The sequence below is a fragment of the Mustela nivalis genome (genome assembly GCF_964662115.1).
Source record: "Mustela nivalis genome assembly, chromosome: 8".
NCBI classification, from domain to species: domain Eukaryota; kingdom Metazoa; phylum Chordata; class Mammalia; order Carnivora; family Mustelidae; genus Mustela; species Mustela nivalis.
This window is the reverse complement of record NC_139027.1, coordinates 100,257,373-100,278,319: the sequence shown is the minus strand read 5'-3', so window position 1 is coordinate 100,278,319 and position 20,947 is coordinate 100,257,373. Positions and strand designations below refer to the sequence as shown.

At 36.6% G+C, this 20,947-nt stretch overlaps 1 protein-coding gene across 23 annotated transcripts in view; it reads right to left on the bottom strand.

Annotated features, from left to right (window-relative positions):
• Window positions 1-20,947, bottom strand: part of RALGAPA2 (Ral GTPase activating protein catalytic subunit alpha 2) — a 328,431-nt gene that overhangs the window by 171,752 nt on the left and 135,732 nt on the right. For 15 of the 23 annotated variants that reach the window (XM_082743139.1, XM_082743124.1, XM_082743127.1 and 12 more), the window contains 5 exons: window positions 17,025-17,115; window positions 15,430-15,606; window positions 3,482-3,675; window positions 2,574-2,672; window positions 2,184-2,339 (listed from right to left, as the gene is read on the bottom strand). In XM_082743139.1, coding sequence (XP_082599265.1) covers window positions 2,184-2,339; window positions 2,574-2,672; window positions 3,482-3,675; window positions 15,430-15,606; window positions 17,025-17,115 — 717 coding nt within the window. The remainder of the gene's footprint in view (window positions 1-2,183; window positions 2,340-2,573; window positions 2,673-3,481; window positions 3,676-15,429; window positions 15,607-17,024; window positions 17,116-20,947) is intronic. The other 8 variants (XM_082743140.1, XM_082743136.1, XM_082743122.1 and 5 more) reach the window with 1 other exon arrangement.

Below are 20,947 nucleotides of genomic sequence, written 5' to 3'. Positions count from 1 at the left end.
GCTTATTTAGAGTAATTCTGTTTGGCAGACAGTCAGGGATTCTAAAACATATACCAATAATTGTTAAGTTTATATCAGAACAGCCAGTTCTATTTAACACACATAAAAATTCAAGTGTCTAATGGCTAGACAATAGGCTGATTATAAAACAGAGATTTACATCCCAGTTTTGTCTTAGGAGTCTGGATATTGGGATCACTGCTAGCAATGGGCCAACACTTAAGATTTATGTACTTTGCAATGAACTATAAAATCTCAAACTTAACCAAAACATGGCATATATTAAAATAATTTTAAAATGAAAATAATTTTAAGTATAAAAATCTGAAAACTTAATTTTTCTACATTATAAAATTGTATTTTTTGAAATTATGTTTTGGGTTCTCAAACTCTATTTCACCTCATGTTATTGTTTCATTTCCACTCCAACAGCCTTTAAAATAGAAAGATGATTTTATTTTTATTTTTATTTTTTGAAAGAGGGTTTTAAATTCATATCTATTTATGTCACTTTCTAGAGAACTCATTCCAGGAATACTAAGTGTTTGCTGCTGACTTCTAACTTGTTTTCATTGAATGAGAAAACTACAGTTGATAATTTCCAACTAAATTTTTTTCCCTATAAAATCTTAGCAAAATACTTCTTTAAAGTACTGTGTTAACTAAACCTTCTGTCACTGAGGGATTTCATTATGATCTGTGAGAGTCCATTCTCTTCCCTATTTATATCCCTCAATCTTCCACACAACCTGTTACATCATTCTGTGAAAGACGATTTCACCTGCAATGATGGCTACAAATATCTGAGCAGAGTACAAACATTTCTGCTTTCACATCTCTATTTCTGCATTTTTTAGGAAATAAATGAGACTGTGGGTCCAAGTCCAGTCTATTATACAGAATGTCCTCTATGCACTGCTGGAATCAGAGCAAATATGACAAAGACAACTCAGTAGGACAGTATGGTTATTACTTTAGATAAAAGCTCCATGATGAAAGCTCATCATCGTATATCAGGGGATGTATCCAAAAGAGTTTGAAATAGGGCTGAAGGGTCTAGAAGCTTCAGGAAGCATATTGTGAAGCAATAGAGAAAAACTAGGTATTCTGGAGAATGACCTCTTACATGTATCTCAAGGGTATCAAAAAGGTGTGTCTGTATTATACATTCAGAGAATGAAACAAATACAGAAAGGATGACATCTTGGTAGTTCATGAATGATTCAGGGTCACTGGTAAGTAGGTATAATTTCAAGGGTAAATCCTGAAACATTCTCCATACTTCTAATTGGTCAAAAAGACCTAGTAACAACATGAAATGCTTTGAAATTTCTTGAATCTTTCCTATTCCTTTCCATTCCCTGTGCTAACATCTTAATTCGCATCATTTTAAAATTTAACCACGTCCTAATTAATCTGTCTCCAGGCCCAACCGCCCACTCTATCTTATCACTGTCACATTTTCAAATTCATCTTTCAAATTGAGTTCAGAATAATCTCTGTGAAATACAAACCAATCTTATCACTTCCTGGCTTGATATTCATACAGCAAATCACGACTGAGTTCCTGTTCCCCTCCCTGCCCTCTGCCCAGAGGCAGGGCTCTTCCCAACGGAGACAGGTCAGGGACTGGCCACATCCTACCCTGCACACCCACGATCTCCAAGGATGGGCTCTCACTAGTAGCTCCATTGACCTTTCTGTTTCCTTTTTAACCCCTCTTTGGAAGAAATTAAGAGAACTCCTCATATAGAAATGTTAGGACCCCTAATGTATGACTGTGGTCTTGTAAAAAAAACACCCTGACTACTAAAACAATACTTTTTAAACAGTTTTAAGTGACCAGAATAATTTTCTTGGAACAATATCTATTGCAGAATCCCAACACCATTTTTTGGATATGACAACGTAGGCTGAGGCTAGCTCATCTAGCACTATATAAGGCAGAGAATAAAGTTCAAATTCGGTTGGCACAATGCAAGGTCAATGGAGAAAAGCAGCAGGGATGTGATGAAAGCTGATTTACAATTTTGAAAAATCAAAGTGATTGCTGTGTATAGATAAGCTGAAACTACTGAGAATTTTTGTGTTTGATATATTTTCATGAACCCTAATTTAACCTGCAAAAAGTCATATGCACTTTCCACCTTGTGGGCTACCGTGATAGGAGAGTCACAGAATACCTGATCCTCGCTGGTTAATCCCAGGTGCATCACAAGGTAAAAATGCACCAGGAAGTCCGAGTTTGGCAGAACATCCTGGCGTCTGGTCATCATGGCACAGATCAGTCTGTAGGCTTGCAGTTTCCCTTCCTTGTATTCATTTGGCAACATCGTCGCCTGCCAAGGAGATGAGGCTTAAATATTTAATTAACTCCAGATGCAGAGCATTTCAACATTTCATTTACTTCTTAGTATTCCATAAGAGTTTTTTATGGAGATGAGGGATGCAGGGGCTTTAGTAAGATTCAGTTTGTCTTCAAAACGTGCAGTCTTGGGCAATTACATTTTTTAAACTCAATTTTAGAAAGGAAGAGGAAATTGCAATAAAGGAATAAACACATATCCACTTGCCTTAAATAGCCATGATGCAAACATTCTGAGTGGTGGGATCAGGACCGGTGGAGAAGGAGAAGACTGGTTATCTAGGCTTATTGCCAGATTATCCCGTATCTAAGTCACAGAGAGAAGAATTTTAGTAAAGGCCATGCTTAGCTTATCCCCAAAATATTTCAATGTTGTGTAGCCAATGTTCCACAGCGAAAGAGCTGCTTCTCACTAAATTTTTGTACACTGAGTAAAAACCTACAACATTAACAATTTTTTCTTTTACTGAGATCTACTGACATTTTCAATTGTGTTCCACTTACTGGACATGGTTTTAGATTTAATACAAAATTAGGGCTTTGTTTTCCCTTGAGTGTGAATGCTGGGGGAGGTCCTGAACTCTACATGGTGAGGAATGGCTTAACAAGTTATACTGTATAAATATACATCATTTTTTAAAAACAAAAGTAAAAAACAAAAAACTTAATAACTTAGGAAAATCATACCTTATAAACAAAAACCAGAATGAAAACTGTATGTATTCTAAAATTCTACCTTTGTAAAATGTATTTACCCACAAAATAAAACAATATATTTATACTGGTTATCTCTGTGGGATGATGATGTTAATTTTATTCTTATATTTTTCAAATTTTGTACAATAAAAACAGTATCACTTTTATAAAAAAAAAATCACTCAACACCCTACCTTTTAATGTCCTATAGTAATATTCTCTATATGCATTAAATAACTCTTCTGCATTTATAAAATGCCCAAACTGTAAGTTCTTTATTATTTATCCTTTGCCAATCAAACATACTTTGTCTACACACCTAATCTGTGTTCCAGAATACATCAACTGCAACACAGTTTTTATGTTACATGATAAATCAGTTTCCCCCATTAGAATAAAAGTTAATGGAGCAGGACATACCTTTGCTAGTTTGTACCAGAGCTCATAGAGATACCCAAACACTTTGGCATGAATCTTGGGTGACTGGATATTGTTCACGTCCCCGAGGATTCCCAAGATTCTTCGCCATAATACAGCAGCAGAGTCTGGGTGCCAACCAGTGAGGTTCCCTCCAGCAATTATACTACAGTCATCGGCAAGGCACTCACTGCTATCTACAGAGAAAAACACATCTGCAAACACAATCTTGACTTCATCACTACAGCTTTTTCTCTTTAATGCAAATTAGTCATGCTTGACAATTTATGTATTCAGAGTAAAATAATGCAGATGGAAAGTGTCAGATCACTGACGATTTGAAAGGATAGAAAAGCTTAATCAATGAAGAAAGGTCAAATGAGTTTGATTCTTCAAACTAAAAGGGCAATAGCCTAGATATGATAAAACAGTTTCTGGAGATCCTGGGACAGGTTTCATAAAGCAGGGGAGGGAGTGGAAGGAGAACCTTCAGGAGGATGGATAGGGAAAAAGGCCATTAAAAACAGGTGACCAGGAAAGGCCTCATTGCTGAGGTGACCTCTGTGGTAGCTGTTATTAACTCAGGTTTACTGGAGTATATTTGCTTACAACAAATTTTATCCTTTTCACATTCAAGTTTTCAGAAGTGTATACAATCAGGTAACTGTTACCACAAACTGCCATGAAAATCGATACAAGGAATAACTTCATCACCCCAGAAGTGCCCCCTTTAGAGTGAGTCCCCTCCCCCACGTTCTTCACCCCTTGCAACCACTGCTGTTTCCTGTCCCTACAGTTTTGCCTTTTCCAGAATGTCATATAAATGGAATCCTACAATATATATCCTTTTACTCTGGGTGCTGTCACATAGCTTAATGCACCTGAGATCCATCCATGCGGTGGTTTCTTCTTATTACAGATGAATATTCCATTTTATGGATGTATCCTACTTTGATTATCCATTCACCTGCTGAAGAATGTTTGGGTAGTTTCCTTTTTTTTTTTTTTTTTTAAGATTTTATTTATTTATTTGACAGACAGAGATCACAAGTAGGCAGAGAGAGAGGAGGAAGCAGGCTCCCTGCTGAGCCGAGAGCCCGATGTGGGGCTTGATCCCAGGACCCTGGGATCCTGACCTGAGCCGAAGGCAGAGGCTTTAACCTACTGAGCCACCCAGGCGCCCCTAGTTTCCTCTTTTTAATGATTATAAATAAGGTTATCATAAACATTTGTTTACAGGATTTTATGTGAACGCATGTTTATAATTCTCTTTTTAAAGACCAGAATCACAAAATGGCAGACAGAATTTCTTTGATATTTCTTCCTTTAAGCGGACTATGTCTTAGGAGTGCCTGAGAAAGGGCATGCCCCTACATATCTCGAAGTGTTTGTTCCCTTACAGTCCACAGTTTGGTTGGGTATAGAATTCTGTGACGTAAGTTCTTTGCTCCAATTTTTTATAGTCTCCTTTGTGATTTTAAAGTCAGCAGCATTCTGATGCTTGAAATTATTTCATGAAGAATTATTAACTCTGCAAAATTTTAGTATCCTCTTTTTTGTACCTAGTGTTCAGAAGCCTTGAGAAGTGCCCTGGTATCTCTTTCCAGCCACTGTATTTGCCAGTTCATCGGTGCTTTCAACTATAATACTCATGTGTTGTACTGACTTCCATTGACTTGATTTTATTTCTGCAGCCGTATTTTTAATATCCAAAAGCTCTTTGTTTTCTTTTCATTTTTATACTTTTTATCCTTGTTTCATGGATGCAATATATTCTTACTTCTCTAAAGATATTAATAGCTTTTTAAAATTCTATTTCTTCCCATATTCCCTTTTTTGTTTTATTCTAAATCTTAAAAAATTTTAGTGTTATATTAATTTCAGGGGTACATTATAACAATTCAGTAATTCTATACATGACTCAGTGCTCATCAAGCTTAAGTGCACTCTGAATTCCTTTGCCTGAGGAATGTATGAAACAGACTCTCCTCCCCTTTTTTTCCAGACTCCTTTTAAGATCTGCTCCACCCTACTTCATCCCATATTCTTATATTTGTCTCATAGTTTTCATATTAAACATCCTCTTCAAATGGCTGGGGATCCTTGGCTATCTGTTCATATTTAAGAATGGTCCACAAAGAGTTGACTGGAAGTATAGCGCACAAGTATGATATTTGCTGAGTTTTACCATGTTCTCAGAGAACCTCAGACATATGTATCTTTAGGGTTTTTTTTTCCCTGAACTCAAATTTTAGGAAAAAGACTCTACTGCTCAGAGTATGCAAACTCTTATTTAGTTCCTTGGTTTTTAAGATAGCACCACTACACCCAGCTCAGTATTGGTGACTCTAGGAGAGAAAGCTCCCAATTTATTTGCTTTCCTTCTAGGATTAAATTCTAACTATTTCTTAAACAGACTTAGTCTTCCTGGTTTTAACCCCACCAATTCCTCCTACTTCTATAGCTACCTCTTACGGGCAATTTTCTAACCCTTTTAGGGAACGAGCAATAGCTGTAGTACTGACACAGGATTCAGTATTCTCAGGTCTGCTGATGCCTTAGTCACATTGGTCACTATGTATTTTTTCTTGCCATCCTTGTCCTTGTGGATTTATGTCTAACTTAACATTACACCAATGTCTAATTTAACATCCCCTGCTGCTGACACCCTTATAATACATCTGCTATAATTAATGAACCAATGTTGAAACATTGTATAAATGTTGAATGTTTCAATGTTGAAACATTTATGTAAAGTCCATACTTTATATCTCTTTAGTTTTTAACCTAATGTCTTTTTCCACTCCCGTTCCAAGATTCCATCCAGGATACCACACTACATTTAGTTGTCATGTTTTCTTCATGTCCTCTGGGCTGAGTCCTCGTTTTTGATGACCTTCATTGTTTTGAGGACAACTGATCAGGTATTTCGTAGAATGTTCTTCAACTGGAATTTGTCAGCTGTCTTTCTCAATGATAGGCTTCCCCCCCACACACATCATTATTATTATTTGCTTTTGCATTTCTGAAGCGAACTTCTCTTAGTTCTGATGTATGTATGATGTTTTCCCAATATTCTTGGGCTTCATTTGCTAAAACTTTATTTAGGACTTTTGTTGATACTCTTTTAAGTGAGATAGATTCAGGCGCCTGGGTGGCTCAGTTAGTTAAGCAACTGCCTTTAGCTCAGGTCATGATCCTGGAGTCCTGGGATCGAGTCCTGCATCAGGCACATAGCTCCACGGGGAGTCTGTTTCTTCCTCTGACCTTCTCCCCTCTCATGACCTCTCTCACTGTCTCTCTCTCAAAATCTTTTTTTTTTTTTCTTTAAAAAGGTGAGATGGATTAGTTTTTCTTTTTCAATACTGACCTTGTCTGGTTTTATTGTCAAGGTAAGTAACAGAATTTAGGGAGCTTTCTTTCTAATATCTAGAACAGGAAACAATAGTTTCTCTTTTATGTGAAGCTTCAGTAAACACAGAATTGTCCCTTATTTTTATAAATCTTTTCAAATTAACCTACTGTATTATTTTTAAAAACTTATAGTTTATAGATCTGTTTCCTTTTCACCCTCATTATTTTTTCCTTGATTAATCTTGCCTACTTGTGTATTTTATTAATGCTTTTGATTGTTTTTGCTTTCTAGTGTATATGGGCATGCTCTTAGCTTTATTAGTTCCTTTTTTATTAACTTCTATATATTATTACTCTGCCATTCTTTTCCTAATTTTTTGAATAGGACACACAGATCAATAATTTTCTCCTCTCATTTACACACCTAAGGCCATCAATATTCCTCCATATCAGTCTTCAGCTACAATCCAGAGATATTGGTATGCAGCTTCCACTGTAGTTCAGTTTGAAATATTTTCTAATTCACAACTTAATTTCTTTTTGGATTTATTTTAAGTGCAGTTTTTAATTTCTTAATGTATTTTCTTTTATCTTTTTGTTCTTAATTTATTTCATCATTTTCACAGGATGTGGTATAGTTTCAAAGCATGGACATATGTTGAGACTTAATCATCTAATTGGTCACTTTCTGTAAATGTTCCATGTGCTTTTAAAAATTACACATTTTTTATTTAATTTCAATGTTTTTTATATATCCATTCAATCAGGATTAATTGTATCTTGTACTTCTCTCCTCCAATGTTTCTTTTCTGCTTAACTCGTCAATTAGTAAGAACTCATTAAAATTTCCTACTATGATTATGGTTTTATCAGTAGTTCCTTATAATTCTCTCAAATTTTGCTTCATGCATCTGGAGGCTATGAAGTTCATATAAATTCAGAATTACTGCTCTAATAAGTTATTTCTGCCTTAAAGTTTATGTGACTGACATACATACAGTTAGCTCACCAGTCTGTCTTTCTTCCATGTTACCCATGATTTGTTTACTTACTTGGGATCTTCCTGTACGTCATGTATTAGGGTTACCTCTCATAAACATCATATGGCAGGACTTTATTTCTTCAATCTAACCCAAGAGCTTCCAATTTTAACTGCAAGTTTCCATGGTTTTTATTGTAGTTGCCGACTTACTTGATTTCATTTCTAACAGCTTACTTTCAGCTTCCTGCTTAAGTCACCTTTACTTTCTCTCTCTCTTTTTAAGTTTATTTATTTATTTTTTTTATTTAAGCCATCTCTACACTCAATATAGGGCTTGAAATCACAACCTCAACATCAGGAGTCAGCACACTCTTCCAACTGAGCCAGCTAGACAGTTCCGCGATTTGCTTGTCTTCTGAACCTTTGGAGGGAGTTTAAAAAGAGTTGTGTCTCACCTCCACCACTAATCCCCTTCATCTATTGTCTTACAACATACATTAACGTAATCATTCCCAAAGTTCTGTTCCTTACCCAAGTGGAGACAGACTGATTTACGGGCAATTATCAACACCCACTTAGTGTCATTTTCAGTATATAAGTTGTTGGTGTTTTTAGGGCCTAATCAAAGAAACTGAAACACAATCTATGGATATGAGGAAATCAAGTAGCCAACAAGGAGCAAGGAATGAAGCTGACAAGGAGCCAGTGCAGATCCAAAACCAGTTCTGTATCCTTCCAACACTGCACCCACAACAGCTGTTGATAGCTTATTATATTAGTTATGGAAAGATCCCAAGACACTGAACAAAGGATTTAATAAGGATGGCACACAGTGTCATGGAAAGGCCTTCCAGAACACAGAAGCTCTGTTCCTTCTTAGAGGAAAACACATCTGTACTTCCCCACAGTGATATCATATATAATCAGTTGAGGAGACACATTACAATGTGCAGATATAATCCAGGCTGGAATTCCTACATACTGTGCCTGAAAGACAGAAGTTAGAGACACCAACATCCTAATTATGGGCCTTCTAGGTTCCTGACTTCTAGAAAGCCTCAGAAGAACGACCCCTTCCTAATGTTTAACCAGTAAAATAAGTGCATCTGTCAGTCTGAGAACTTATGCTGAAGCCTTAATGAATGCTTGTAAATCAATATAAACCCCCAAGTGAACAAATGGCATAATATGGCATTTATTTTTCTCATAAAGAATGTCATTATGTCTTTAATTTCTTGTGGGATAAGAAGAAAAAAAAGAAAAAAGAAAGGGGATTAGATGATTTATAGTTTTGTTTCATCCTCTACTACCAACCAAAATGCAGCCATCCAAAGAGAGATCAGCTCCCAGCATTCCAGTCACACTGGAACTCCAACTGAGTAACAACTCCAAGTAAATGTAGACCAGGTACCTCAATACCTGTATGTCTCTGCTACCTGCCAACTAATACAGCTTCAGTTATGAAAGAACCCCATGTAGAAAGTTTCTAATACTGCTTTGCTCTCAGAAAAATGTATACCTCAGTGATAAAATCCTAGGAAACATCCTTTACCACATTACTAAAGTATGTTGAGACCCGTAGTAGTATCTGAAGTGACTACACACTCAAAATTACTGTGAAATTTGAAAAAAGAATTGAAATGTTTTTGCCCCAAATTATTCCACTCATGGCATAAGTAACAGAACAGATGCTGACATTTTACATGTAGATGGTTCCTCAGTGAAGCAGCATTTAATTAAAAATGGGGATTTGAGAGATTTCAGAAAATTTCATGTTCACCCTAAAAATACCAACCATTTAGTTTATTTTCTTTTTTATGAGTAAGCTAGCATGCTAGTCTAGTATTGTTCTGTTTCATTATTACTAAATGGTATAGAGCCATTTAAAAATTATTAAAGTGGAAAGTCTCTCAAACAAAATCATATCATCTTTCTCCAAACACACATGATTTTAGCAGAGTTCTATACTTCATATAGAACTTTGCAAATATGCAAAGGATTTTAGCCATGAAATGTTCTGGTAATTGGTAAAACGGGCCCTTGGAGATTTCACATGGTTGCAATTTTATACAGACTTGGTAAAATGTTGAAGAAACATAGCGGACACTTGCAGATGCATAGCAGAAATTTGCAGATGAATTTCTCTTTCAATCTGAAAACTAAACAAAAGGCACAAATCCAAAGGCTTGAATAAAACACCTTCATTCTGGGACCAGAAAAATCAGGCCTCTATTTTGATCAAAAGTGGAGAAGGAGCAAGTTGGCGTTCTTATAGCCTGGCTCTCCTCTTCTTCCTCATCTGCTTTCCAGTATATATTGTTCATTTTAAAGATTTTAGAAAAATCAGGCCTCTATTTTGATCAAAAGTGGAGAAGTAGCAAGTTGGCGTTCTTATAGCCTGGCTCTCCTCTTCTTCCTCATCTGCTTTCCAGCATATATTGTTCATTTTAAAGATTTTAGAAGGTGAGTAACCAACCCCATCATAGTCTATCACTGTTATTTTTCTTTATACTATTTCATGTCTTCAAAGTAGATCAAAGCCTAGTGAAAATGCTGAAAGTATGCACAACGGCAGAGAATGCTCACAAACCTTGTTCCTGCGAGAAGAGTTTTGGTGGCAGGTAACAGGGAATGTAATTCACATGCACAACTATAAATAAAAGTACAAGTGGTGAAAAGATTTCCATAACACTTGGAGGCAGGACTTGATAAATACACAAAATGGAAAAGATTTAGAAACTGAATCTTACATACTTTTTATTCTTAAAAAAGGTTAAAATTTAATTGCTCTTTTTAACTGAAAACAAGACAAAACCAAAACAAATAAACCAGTAGCTTGCAACTTAAAGCTTACTCAGTTATTGATTCAAGTATTTACTGAATGTTTTCTCCTGCAGTGCACCATTCTAGGAGCCAAGAATCTGCTGTGACCACAACCAACAATGTCCCACTCCTAAAGCTTATATTCCAGTGGGGGATACCAAGGAGCCTCCTCCAAATAAACTAAACTGTTTGATACAATATCTTACTGAACAAACCTGATCTTAAAATGTATTGCTGACCTGACAGGAACCTGGAAATTGGAAAGAGCATCAAAGACGGCTTGTACCTTTGGAGTTCATCAAACCCTTGGGATTCTTAAAGTTTTTCTGATAATGAAAAAATTTTAAGTATGCTAAAGTTAAATTTAATGATTGATATTTATCTTACTGATATCGATTGATAATGATTGATAGCTTTTCTTTTTCCATCTTAAGAAAATCTTCCCTAACTCAAGGTCTTAGATGTGTTTTTAGAAAAATGTTTTCTTCTAACAATTTTAAAATCTTTTCACATTTCAGTATTGTATCCATCTGTGAGCATGGTGTGAGGTAGGAATTCTATTTAATTTTTCTCCGTATGGCTGAATCCTTGTCCACAGGCATTTGTTCAACAATATTTTCTTTCCTTGTCAGAGCTGAAATGCCAAGTCTTTCATATTTCACAATTCCATGCCTGTGTGGATTCAATATGTATTTTATATTCCATTCCATTAGTTTTAGTTATCTATCCTTGTGACTAAAACTTTCTTTAAAAAACTCTTTAACACTTAATCACACAGCTTGTGGCCATCAGAATAAATGCCTTCTGTCTTTTTGGTAAGCTCTTAAATCAGACATGGCTATGACTTATTCATCTTTTTACTTCTAATAGCATAAATATCAGTATTTCTAGATTGCAAATTATTGATGAAGTCAACAGCAATACTGCTTCCTAGCTATAAAGTCATAAACATTCCCCCCTACAATCATTACCTGGACATAACAAAATTCATGTATGTATTATTTGTATTTTATTATTTTCTGTATTCTTGATGCTCTGCCACCTAGGGTTTTCCTGACTAGGAAGAGACTGCCCCTCCCGGGGTTAGCTAACTTCTAGGGATAGCAAATAGTTCCTGTGTCTTTCATATGTAAACCCACCAAAATAACACTCATACTTCCCAATTACCTCCTTTATCTAGTTGCTGCACATCAAAGCCCAAGAACCCCAGGATCAAGAACCAGGCAACCAGTCAATGCTCCAAAAGCAGCTGAATTTATTCAAACTAGCCAATCCTAAATGTGCTTCACCAGCCTTGCCTTGAAACAACAATAAAGGCTGTTGCCTCTGTCTCCTTCTTTCTTTCTCTCTCCCCTCTCCTGACCAAACCTGATGCTTCCCCATGTATCCCCCTCTACCCCAGCAAGGCATACCATGGCCCGCTTTCTATGGACCTATGAGTATAAACTTTTTTCACAACAATCATTTCCATGTCTTCATGTCTCGCCATACTTGATTAAAACAAATTCCCATTTTAAAATGAAGAAAAATAAATTTAGCTGTTACTTTCAGCAAACATGTAAATGAGAAAACAAATACTGTTAGCTTGCCAGGGATGAAGGAATTCAAGATTTTAGAAGCAGTTTATTATCCTAAACATTGATAGGATTGTAGGATTATTCAATGAGAAAGAAGAATACACTGAAATTGTTTGATCATTCTCTTTGCATGTCCTAAAGATCAGGCTAACGTGAGTTTTATTTTGCACATTTATGAAGAAATTGTTCTCTGAAGAACATAAAGTTAAATTCAGAACTGTGATAATCCTTAAACCTTATCATATTACAGTTTGTCCTTTTCACAGATGACAAGATGAACTATTGAACTGAGCGTACTGATTCTCTATATTAGTATTTCAAAGAAGAACAAAGTATTTGGAGAAGTTAATCACAACACAGAGTGCATCATATAAAATTACCTTACACAGGTTTATTAAATTGACCTATCCCATGCATACTCTGAAATGGGATCAAAACTAATCTTTCCAAAGGACAGACAAAAGAAGTAGGCACCCAATTTTCTTTCTTTTCAGTAAAAATAATTAAAACTTGTTCTTGTTTAAGTAAATTCAACTTACTGAAAATTCACTATTGCCTTTGACAGTATTACAATGATGATTTCCCTTGGATAATCTGTATACTGGACCCAAAGAAGCCATTTATTCCATAATGTATAAATAATTCTCAAATAGTTAAAAGAGTCTGCAGTTGTAATTTGAACAGTAGTGTAGTAGAAAGGAGTAGACATAGCGCTACCACTGGAGTCAAAACACTTTGGAAGCCAGTTCCAACTTTGGTAATTACTTTCTAGCCAGACAATATGATTTCTCTGTATCTCGGTTTCTCCATTCCTCAAACAGCATTTGTAAGACTTGGCTTGCTTACCACCCAGAATCAGGAAGGATGCCTCAAAATTCTTTGTGAACTGTCAAATCACTTATAAATTTACAGTATTATTATTTAAAATTATTACATATATCTATATATCATTATATAGAGAGAGAATTTTAAATCATTTTTAAAAGAATCAAAAATTTGAGAAGCACAAATTGCTACTCGATAATTTATAAAATTAAGCACAAAATTTTGTTGCTCATTTTCTCACTGACTCTGCAAAGCTTCTACCATTGGCAGCTTTGAATATATAAACCAAAGATGTCCACTGTCTCTTAAGGACAACACTGCAGTATTTTAAGGCAATGAATGCATTATTCACTTATGGCTAAGTGGCTTGTTCTTCTTTGTTCATGATCTATTCTAAATTAAAATGCACACATTAAATACACATTAAGATCATATTTCTTGGTCATACCTATTTCATAGATAAATTATTTTATTCAACACCATTTTTCTAGGTAAATTTTATGAGGTTTTGATGTTACTCCATCAACAATTTCCAAGAACATTAGAAATTGGTTAAATGTTACAAAATAATTAATGAAAACCAAAGTTTGGTTGGTTAAAAAACAACTGAGGCAAAATTTTAGCCTTCATTTAGAATTTTAAAATGATTTTTAACATTTTAATAACACTTTGTACTCAACTTGTGCTTTCTAGTTTGTTTTTGTCTTCCTAAAAGATAACTGCACATAAGCATGATTATGTGTGTGTGTGTGTGCATGTGGGTGTGAGCACACGTGTGTGTGTATGTGCATGCATGCACATGTGTGTAGCTAAAACTGCAGAGCGCTTCCACGTGCACTGTTCTGTGCACCTGGCTTATGTGTTTTCATATTTATTCCTCCAACAACCCTATAATAGGGACTATCACTATCCACATTTTACAAAAAAGAAACTGACAGAGAGAGTAACTTGCTCAAGGCCACCCAACAATTCACTGGCAAAGCCTGGATGCAGATCCAGAAAGTATGCCTCTGAATCTTAAAAATATAATACTCAGGAGAAAAGTAGCAAATACGATCCATATACACAATGGAGTATGAGGCCTCCAACAGAAAGGATGAATACTCAACTTTTGTATCAATATGGGCGGGACTGGAGGAGATTATGCTGAGTGAAAGAAGTCAAGCAGAGAGAGTCAATTATCATATGGTTTCACCTACTTGTGGAGCATAAGGAATAACATGGAGGACATTGGGAGATGGAGAGAAGTGAGTTGGGGGAAATCGGAGAGGGAGACAAACCATGAGAGATTGTGGACTCTGAGAAACAAACTGAGGGTTTTGGAGGGAAGGGGGGTGAGAGGCTGGGTGAGCCTTGTGGTGGGTATTATGAAGGGCACATATTGCATGGAGCACTGGGTGTGGTGCATAAACAATGAATTTTGGAACACTGAAAAGAAATAAAATAAAATGGGGAAAAAAAGAATACAATCACACTATAAATCTATAGTAAACACATTAGCTTGGGTGATGTAAGCGGAAAGGGACTGAGGATAAAAGATGAAAGATCAAAGTAAAATAAAAGGGGCTATGTGGACCAATGAACATGTGCTGTAAACTGAAAAACAGTATTATCTTGATGTTGTGCATTAGGGTTCTAAAAATTGAATAATAATAAAGCCAAATGGAATTGAAGTACATTTGAATTTAAAAAAAAAACACAGAATATATTATTTTTTAGAAGTCTAAAATCTAAATTACATGATATATTGTTTAAGGATACAGATATATGTGGTTAAACGATAAATCAAGGGAATTATTACTGAATAAATTAGGGTGACCAGATGACAAAAGAAGTGAAGAGACCTGAGAAGGGCCTAGAGAGAACTGGTGTGGGAGCCATTCTATTTCTTAAGTTGGGTAGTAAGCTCATTGGTGATCATTTTATTACTATGGCCCATTTATTACTTACATACCGGTCACAGCATTTTATTGTAAAAATTAAAGAAAATTTTAATCTATAAGCTGTTCAGACTCTTTGACTTATTCTGGATTTGTGATATGTGTTAGTTGGATAAATCACTCTTCTCTGTTTCCAAAGTCAAGCAAATTTGGTCATGGAAGGCAAAGGCTTGGCATGAATATCACTCACTACTCCCTCCCATGGTGGTCAGTTGGCATCAGCATGGCTTGCTTCCTCCCATGTCTGACCTCTGTTTTAGGATCTTTTCCACATAGGACTCTGAGAATTCATGACTGATTATGAACAGGTGGTTGTGGCCGCCACAGCAATTTGGCCAGAGGTAGCACCCCACCATCATTGTGCTAAAGGATTACTAAAATTCTTGCAACTAGGAAACTCTCGGATTCCCAACTGGTAACACTGGTGACTCTTTTTCAAAGAGCAGTTACCTGTTAAGTTCGAAGCATCAGTGGGACTCAGCTGTAACCAATGGCGGGCATCGGAGTCAGTCACAGCATCTGTGGGAGTATTCAGTTCTGGGTCTTCCTCACAGGTTGGCCATGGGCTCATAGACAGCTCTGCCTCATTGTTATAGCCCAGAGCTGTGTCACTACTGATACTTTCACCTGGCACAATGGAAGAACCGAAGTCTGAGATACAAATAGCTGGAAATCAGAATATTCCCAATTACCAACATGAAACTAAGCTGACAAGCAGGAACTGTTCAGAGTCTAGGGGCTTAAAAGCTGACATTGTGGGGATCTTGGTCAACAAAACAAAGCTCCAGATGCAGGGCACTAATGGTCATCATGAGCTCCCCTACCTACCACGAAGTTACAGTCTTTTCAAGGGAGGCTTCAATTCCATTATCTCAGATCCCCAAAAGATTACATCAAGTCCTTCAGCTTTCTACTGCAACCGACTCAACTACGATATGTGCACAGGTGGAAGGAGAAGATGGAAATTCCTTTCACCACAAATTCACGTTTATTCTACCAGCCGCAATAGCCTAAGGATGTTTTTTACCTTGAGCTTAAGGTTTAGACCTAAACCCAGAGTGAATCACCCAGGCTCATAGGAGTTAAGGTGTCCAACTGCAAAAGACTTTTTCTAAAAGAAATTCTTCCCCTTAGACACTAAAAAGTTCTAATTTGTCATAATACAATGATGCTTTCAAAGGCTATTAAAGCCTAATAGAGTTATTTAGTCTGACACAAAACAGACCTAGACAGTCTGCTCCTCCAAGTCTTCTGTCTACTTCTTACCAGTTTTATGTGTCTACCCTTTCTGTCGGCTCACTCTTCTGTCTGCTCTTTGCATTCGCTGCTGACAGTCCCTCAGCCTTGCTGCTTCTAATCTGCTGTCCTCTCTTCACGTCCCAACAGCTGCAAGTTGTCCCAGCCACCAGGTAAACTGAAAGCTGCCCCAGTAACCAACCTGTCAGGTCCCTACTTCATTTGCCATAGAACTCTAAGCCAACAGGGTCTGAAGGTAGAGCCTAAGAGGAACTCCTCTACCTCTACCAAACTACCCTAGATCTGCAGTTGTTTCTACGCTTCTAAGAAGGGGGCAGGCAGGAAGCTGACTTCAGGGAAACAGATTATTAGGGGCACAGTTTGCATACAGTATATAACATCTCTAAGGATTTGAATCAAATTTCATTTTTTTAAATACTTATACCACTGACTTCAGTGTACTTCTGAAGCATTTTGCCCCTAGCCTGTGGGAACTTCCTGGGGACGATCGTTTTTCCTTCTGGGTCTGTCTGCTCAACCAGCCACTGGTCTTGCTTGTGCCTCTCACTTGGACGAAGGCCCAGGGTGGAAGGACAGGCTTCTATGGCACATATAATAGACTGGATCTGTTTTACTGTATATGTGGACTAACCATCCACCAATCCTGGGATTCCAGGAAAAAAGATGTCCCACTCCACAGCCATGTCTCTTCAAAGGATAAGATACCATACAAGTCAGAAAGTAGAAGGAAACAAAATAGATTTGACTCTAAAGTTGGACGAACAGAGACTGCCATTCCTGGAACTTACTCTTCTGTCTTTCCTTACATTTTCCTTGTGTCTGCTGCAAATCATCTTTTAAATCCAATTCAGCAGGGCTGCTGCTTCTTCGAACTAAGATCTTCAGACAAAAAGAAATAATGCATTTGTTATAGGAAAGTTCTAATTTTTATAAGACTGCTAAGTTTCTAGTCCACACTTCTAAAGAAAAAGAAACAAACAATAATAATAGCAACAAAAAATTAAATGATGTTTTCCATTTGAAGGATATGTGTTCACAAGTTACTATAATTGAATTATAAATTACTCAAGATCTGAAATTTTTGGCTTCTCCTTTGTCAAGTGACATCCAATTAAATTGATCTACTGAGAAGGGATGCCAGTTTCTATGGAAGTGATTTATTTTGAAGTTTTATTTGTACCTCTGCTTGAGCACATGTACTTAAGGAAACCAATTCTGAAGAAGGCCTAAGTTACCATGGAATGGTGAGGGTGCTGGCAGAAAAGGTGTAAACTCCACCCAGACATCTAAAGGTCACTCAGTGCCTCCTTGTTAAATGTGTAACAGACTTTCCTGAGCACCACTCCACACTGAACCCTGTGTTAAATAGAAAGGACTAAAACATTTGGAGGCAATGTCTATGCTCCACAATTTGTAACTTGCTTGGAGAGACAAAACATACACATTACACAAAATGATTACAGTGTACACAAGCAAAATATGCAAGTAAACTCTCTCTAAAAGGTATGCAGAATAAAGTGTTACCTTAATTGGCTCACAGTTACAGGAGAGCTGTTCAAGAAGGCAACAGACATGAAGTGGTAGAGAGAAGGCAGGAGGGGATTCAAGGCAGGAAGCACTGAGTAGTAATCAGCAAGTTCTATGTGCAGGAAAAGAAGCTGATTATATAGCAGGCCATGCAAGGCAGTCAGGTGAAGAAGGAAAATGTTAAGAAGAAAATGCAGACCACCCTCTAAAAGAGGTAGCTGCCAACTGGCCTTCAACATCAGGCTTACAAATTTCAACCCAATATTGATAAAATGAACAACTGTATGTTCCAGACAATAGTTTACTGTGATTAAAAATATAACTAGAAAGATAATCTATCCCACAGTTATCTGTGGGATAGATTAAAATTCAGAAGAGAATTGCTATGGAACTGTTATAGTGACTAAGGAATGAGAGGATAAGACTTTGACAGTGGAAAAGGAGAAAAGACAAATAAGAAAATGCTGTAGAATGACAGACAAGAGCTTATATGAGAGCTGTATATGGGAGTGGAGGAAAATTAAATCACAAAAGGGTATGAATCTAGGGAAACATGAGAACGATGGTGACAAAGGAAGGAGGGAAGGAAGGAGAACAGCAGGAAGGAAGGATGGAAAGAAGGAAAGAAGGAAGCGTAAGAACCAAGGAACTTGAGAAGATTTCTGATATTTCGATATTTTGGACTAAATGTCCAAAGCAAATATATTGTAAGTGGGCACCAAAACTCTAGGACTAGTGAGATAGAGGAGAAACTCAGGAATGAAGATGTAACATTTAAGGTCCTCCAGGGCAAAGTGCATAAAAAACCTGGGGTTCAATGAGGTGACTAAAGGGAAGACCACTAAACAAGCAAACAAATGAAAAAGAGGGGCAGAGATGGATAATTAAAAAACAGAGTAATTATGAAGCTAAAACAAAAAAGTATGTCATGGATTAAATTTTCAGAAGACTACCACCACACGAAAAAAATATTACCCAGCCTTAGAGAAGGATGATACAGGGCACCTGGATGGCTCAGTCGGTTAAGCGTCTGCCTTCGGCTCAGGTCATGATCCCAGGGTCCCGGGAACGAGTCCCACAACAGGTTTCCTGTTCTGCAGGGAATCATCTTCTCCCTCTGTGCCCCTCCTCCCACTAGTTCTCTTAATCAATCTCTCTCTCTCTCTCTAATAATCTTAAAAACAAGAAGGATAATATATGCCTAATGTGATAACAGAAATATACCCAGGATCTTTCCTTAACTAAAAAGCAGAATGCGGGCACGTCAGATTCTGACTACATTTCCTCCAGCTATAGAAACAGATTTTACACCAAAATTTCAGGCTCACAGGAGTAGAATAAACCTTCCAGTGATCCACACTCTGTCCCCAACCCCTCCCACAAAGTGAGCAGAAACCAGAGCAGTGAAATGGGGCTGCTGTAAGGGTAAATCTAGTATCACCACTGCCAGTGGCAAAAGGACCAAGAGTCTAGGATTAAAGTAGCACTCCTTGGTTCCTGGAAGAAACAAATACACATTGTTGTCCTGGTGAAACTCCATCACTTCAGACATTCAGATTTTCTGTGGATTAAGGTCCATCAGCTAGGAACTCACAATAAAAGATCACCAAGCACCCAAGGAAATAAATCACATGTACAAGAGTTTCAGAAACAACAAATATCAGTCAGGCTTACACCCCATTCCCACCCCTAAGGATTTCAGATAATCAGAAAAAGAATCTAGAATTGTAATTTGTAACTGTTTTAAAGTGAGCAAGCAAAAGAACTTATTAGAAATTGCAAGAAATCTTTAAAAAGAATTAACCTAAACTTTCAGAAGCAAAAGTTATAATGTTGGAACTAAAAAACCCAGGGGAAGTATTAAATAGCCAACTCCATATAAGTAAAGAGAGGAACTATCAAACTGAATGAAAGACAGATCTGATGAATTACCTAGAATGTAGAAGAGGGCCAAGAAGAGTGGAAAATATGAAAGGAGACAGAACATGGAAGATAAAAATGAGAAAGTCCAAATGTATTTCTACTCAAAATTCCAGGGGGGGGGGGAAGAGCTGAAAGAACAAATAGAGGCAATATTTGAAGAAACGATTATCAAGAATTCTCCAAAACAATGGAAGAACAAGCATTCACAGATGCATGACATATAGCATATACAAAAATGACAAATGTATAAACCAAAAGAAAATGCACCTAAATATAATGTAGGAAGACTGAAGGGCAAGGACAAAGAACAGCAAAGAACAACAACTAGACAGAGTGGACAGAAGAATTCTCAATAGCAACAATGAAAGACAAAAGATAGTAGAAAAATAGTTTTCAAAAGAAGGTGGGCGGAAGGGAGAAAGAAATAGGGGAACTATAGTAATTAAGATGTTATACTACTCTCCACAGAGACAAAGTAACCAATGAGTCAAGATAAATATATATGAGAGAAAGGTATCATTTCAGATCAATGAAGGAAAAATGAGTTCAATAAATGAGACCTAGGACAAGTGGTTATCCATGTGGGAAAAAATAAAATAAAATTAGATTCTATCTCACTCCATAAACAAGAATCAACTCCAGATGGATGAAAGACCTAAATGTGTACACCAAAACTGAAATACTTGTAAGTATTCTTATGCTTGTAGAGTTGGCATTTTAAGATTTTCATAAAACCTAACCACAAAAATGGTTAAAAATACCCGGTTAAAAAAAAAAAAAAAACAAAAAACCAAAAACTTCTGTTCATCAACAGGACACCCTTGAGAGACTGAAAATGTAAGCCATGTGCTAGAAAAAAAGGTATTTGGAGAAATATAACCAAAATAGGATCAGTCTTTAGACTGTATAAAGAATTAGTACAAATAAAAGAGAAAAAGACAAAATATCAATAGGAAAATGGCAAAGACACCACATGAAACAATGGTCAATCAACATGTGGAAAGATTTTAAACTTTATTAGTCTGAGAAATACAAAATAAAATGAGATCCCATTTTCACCCATCTGACTCATAAAAATTTTTAAATCTGACAATTGCAAGTGTTGATTTGTATGAATGGGAACTCTTGACACATTGCTGACAAAAAAATAAGTGGTGTAATCACTTCGGAAAATACACATTCTCTCATTAAAAAAATAAGGAAAACTAAAGGATATAATATTTGGAAATACATACATATAGAGAAAAACTACAGAGCAAAG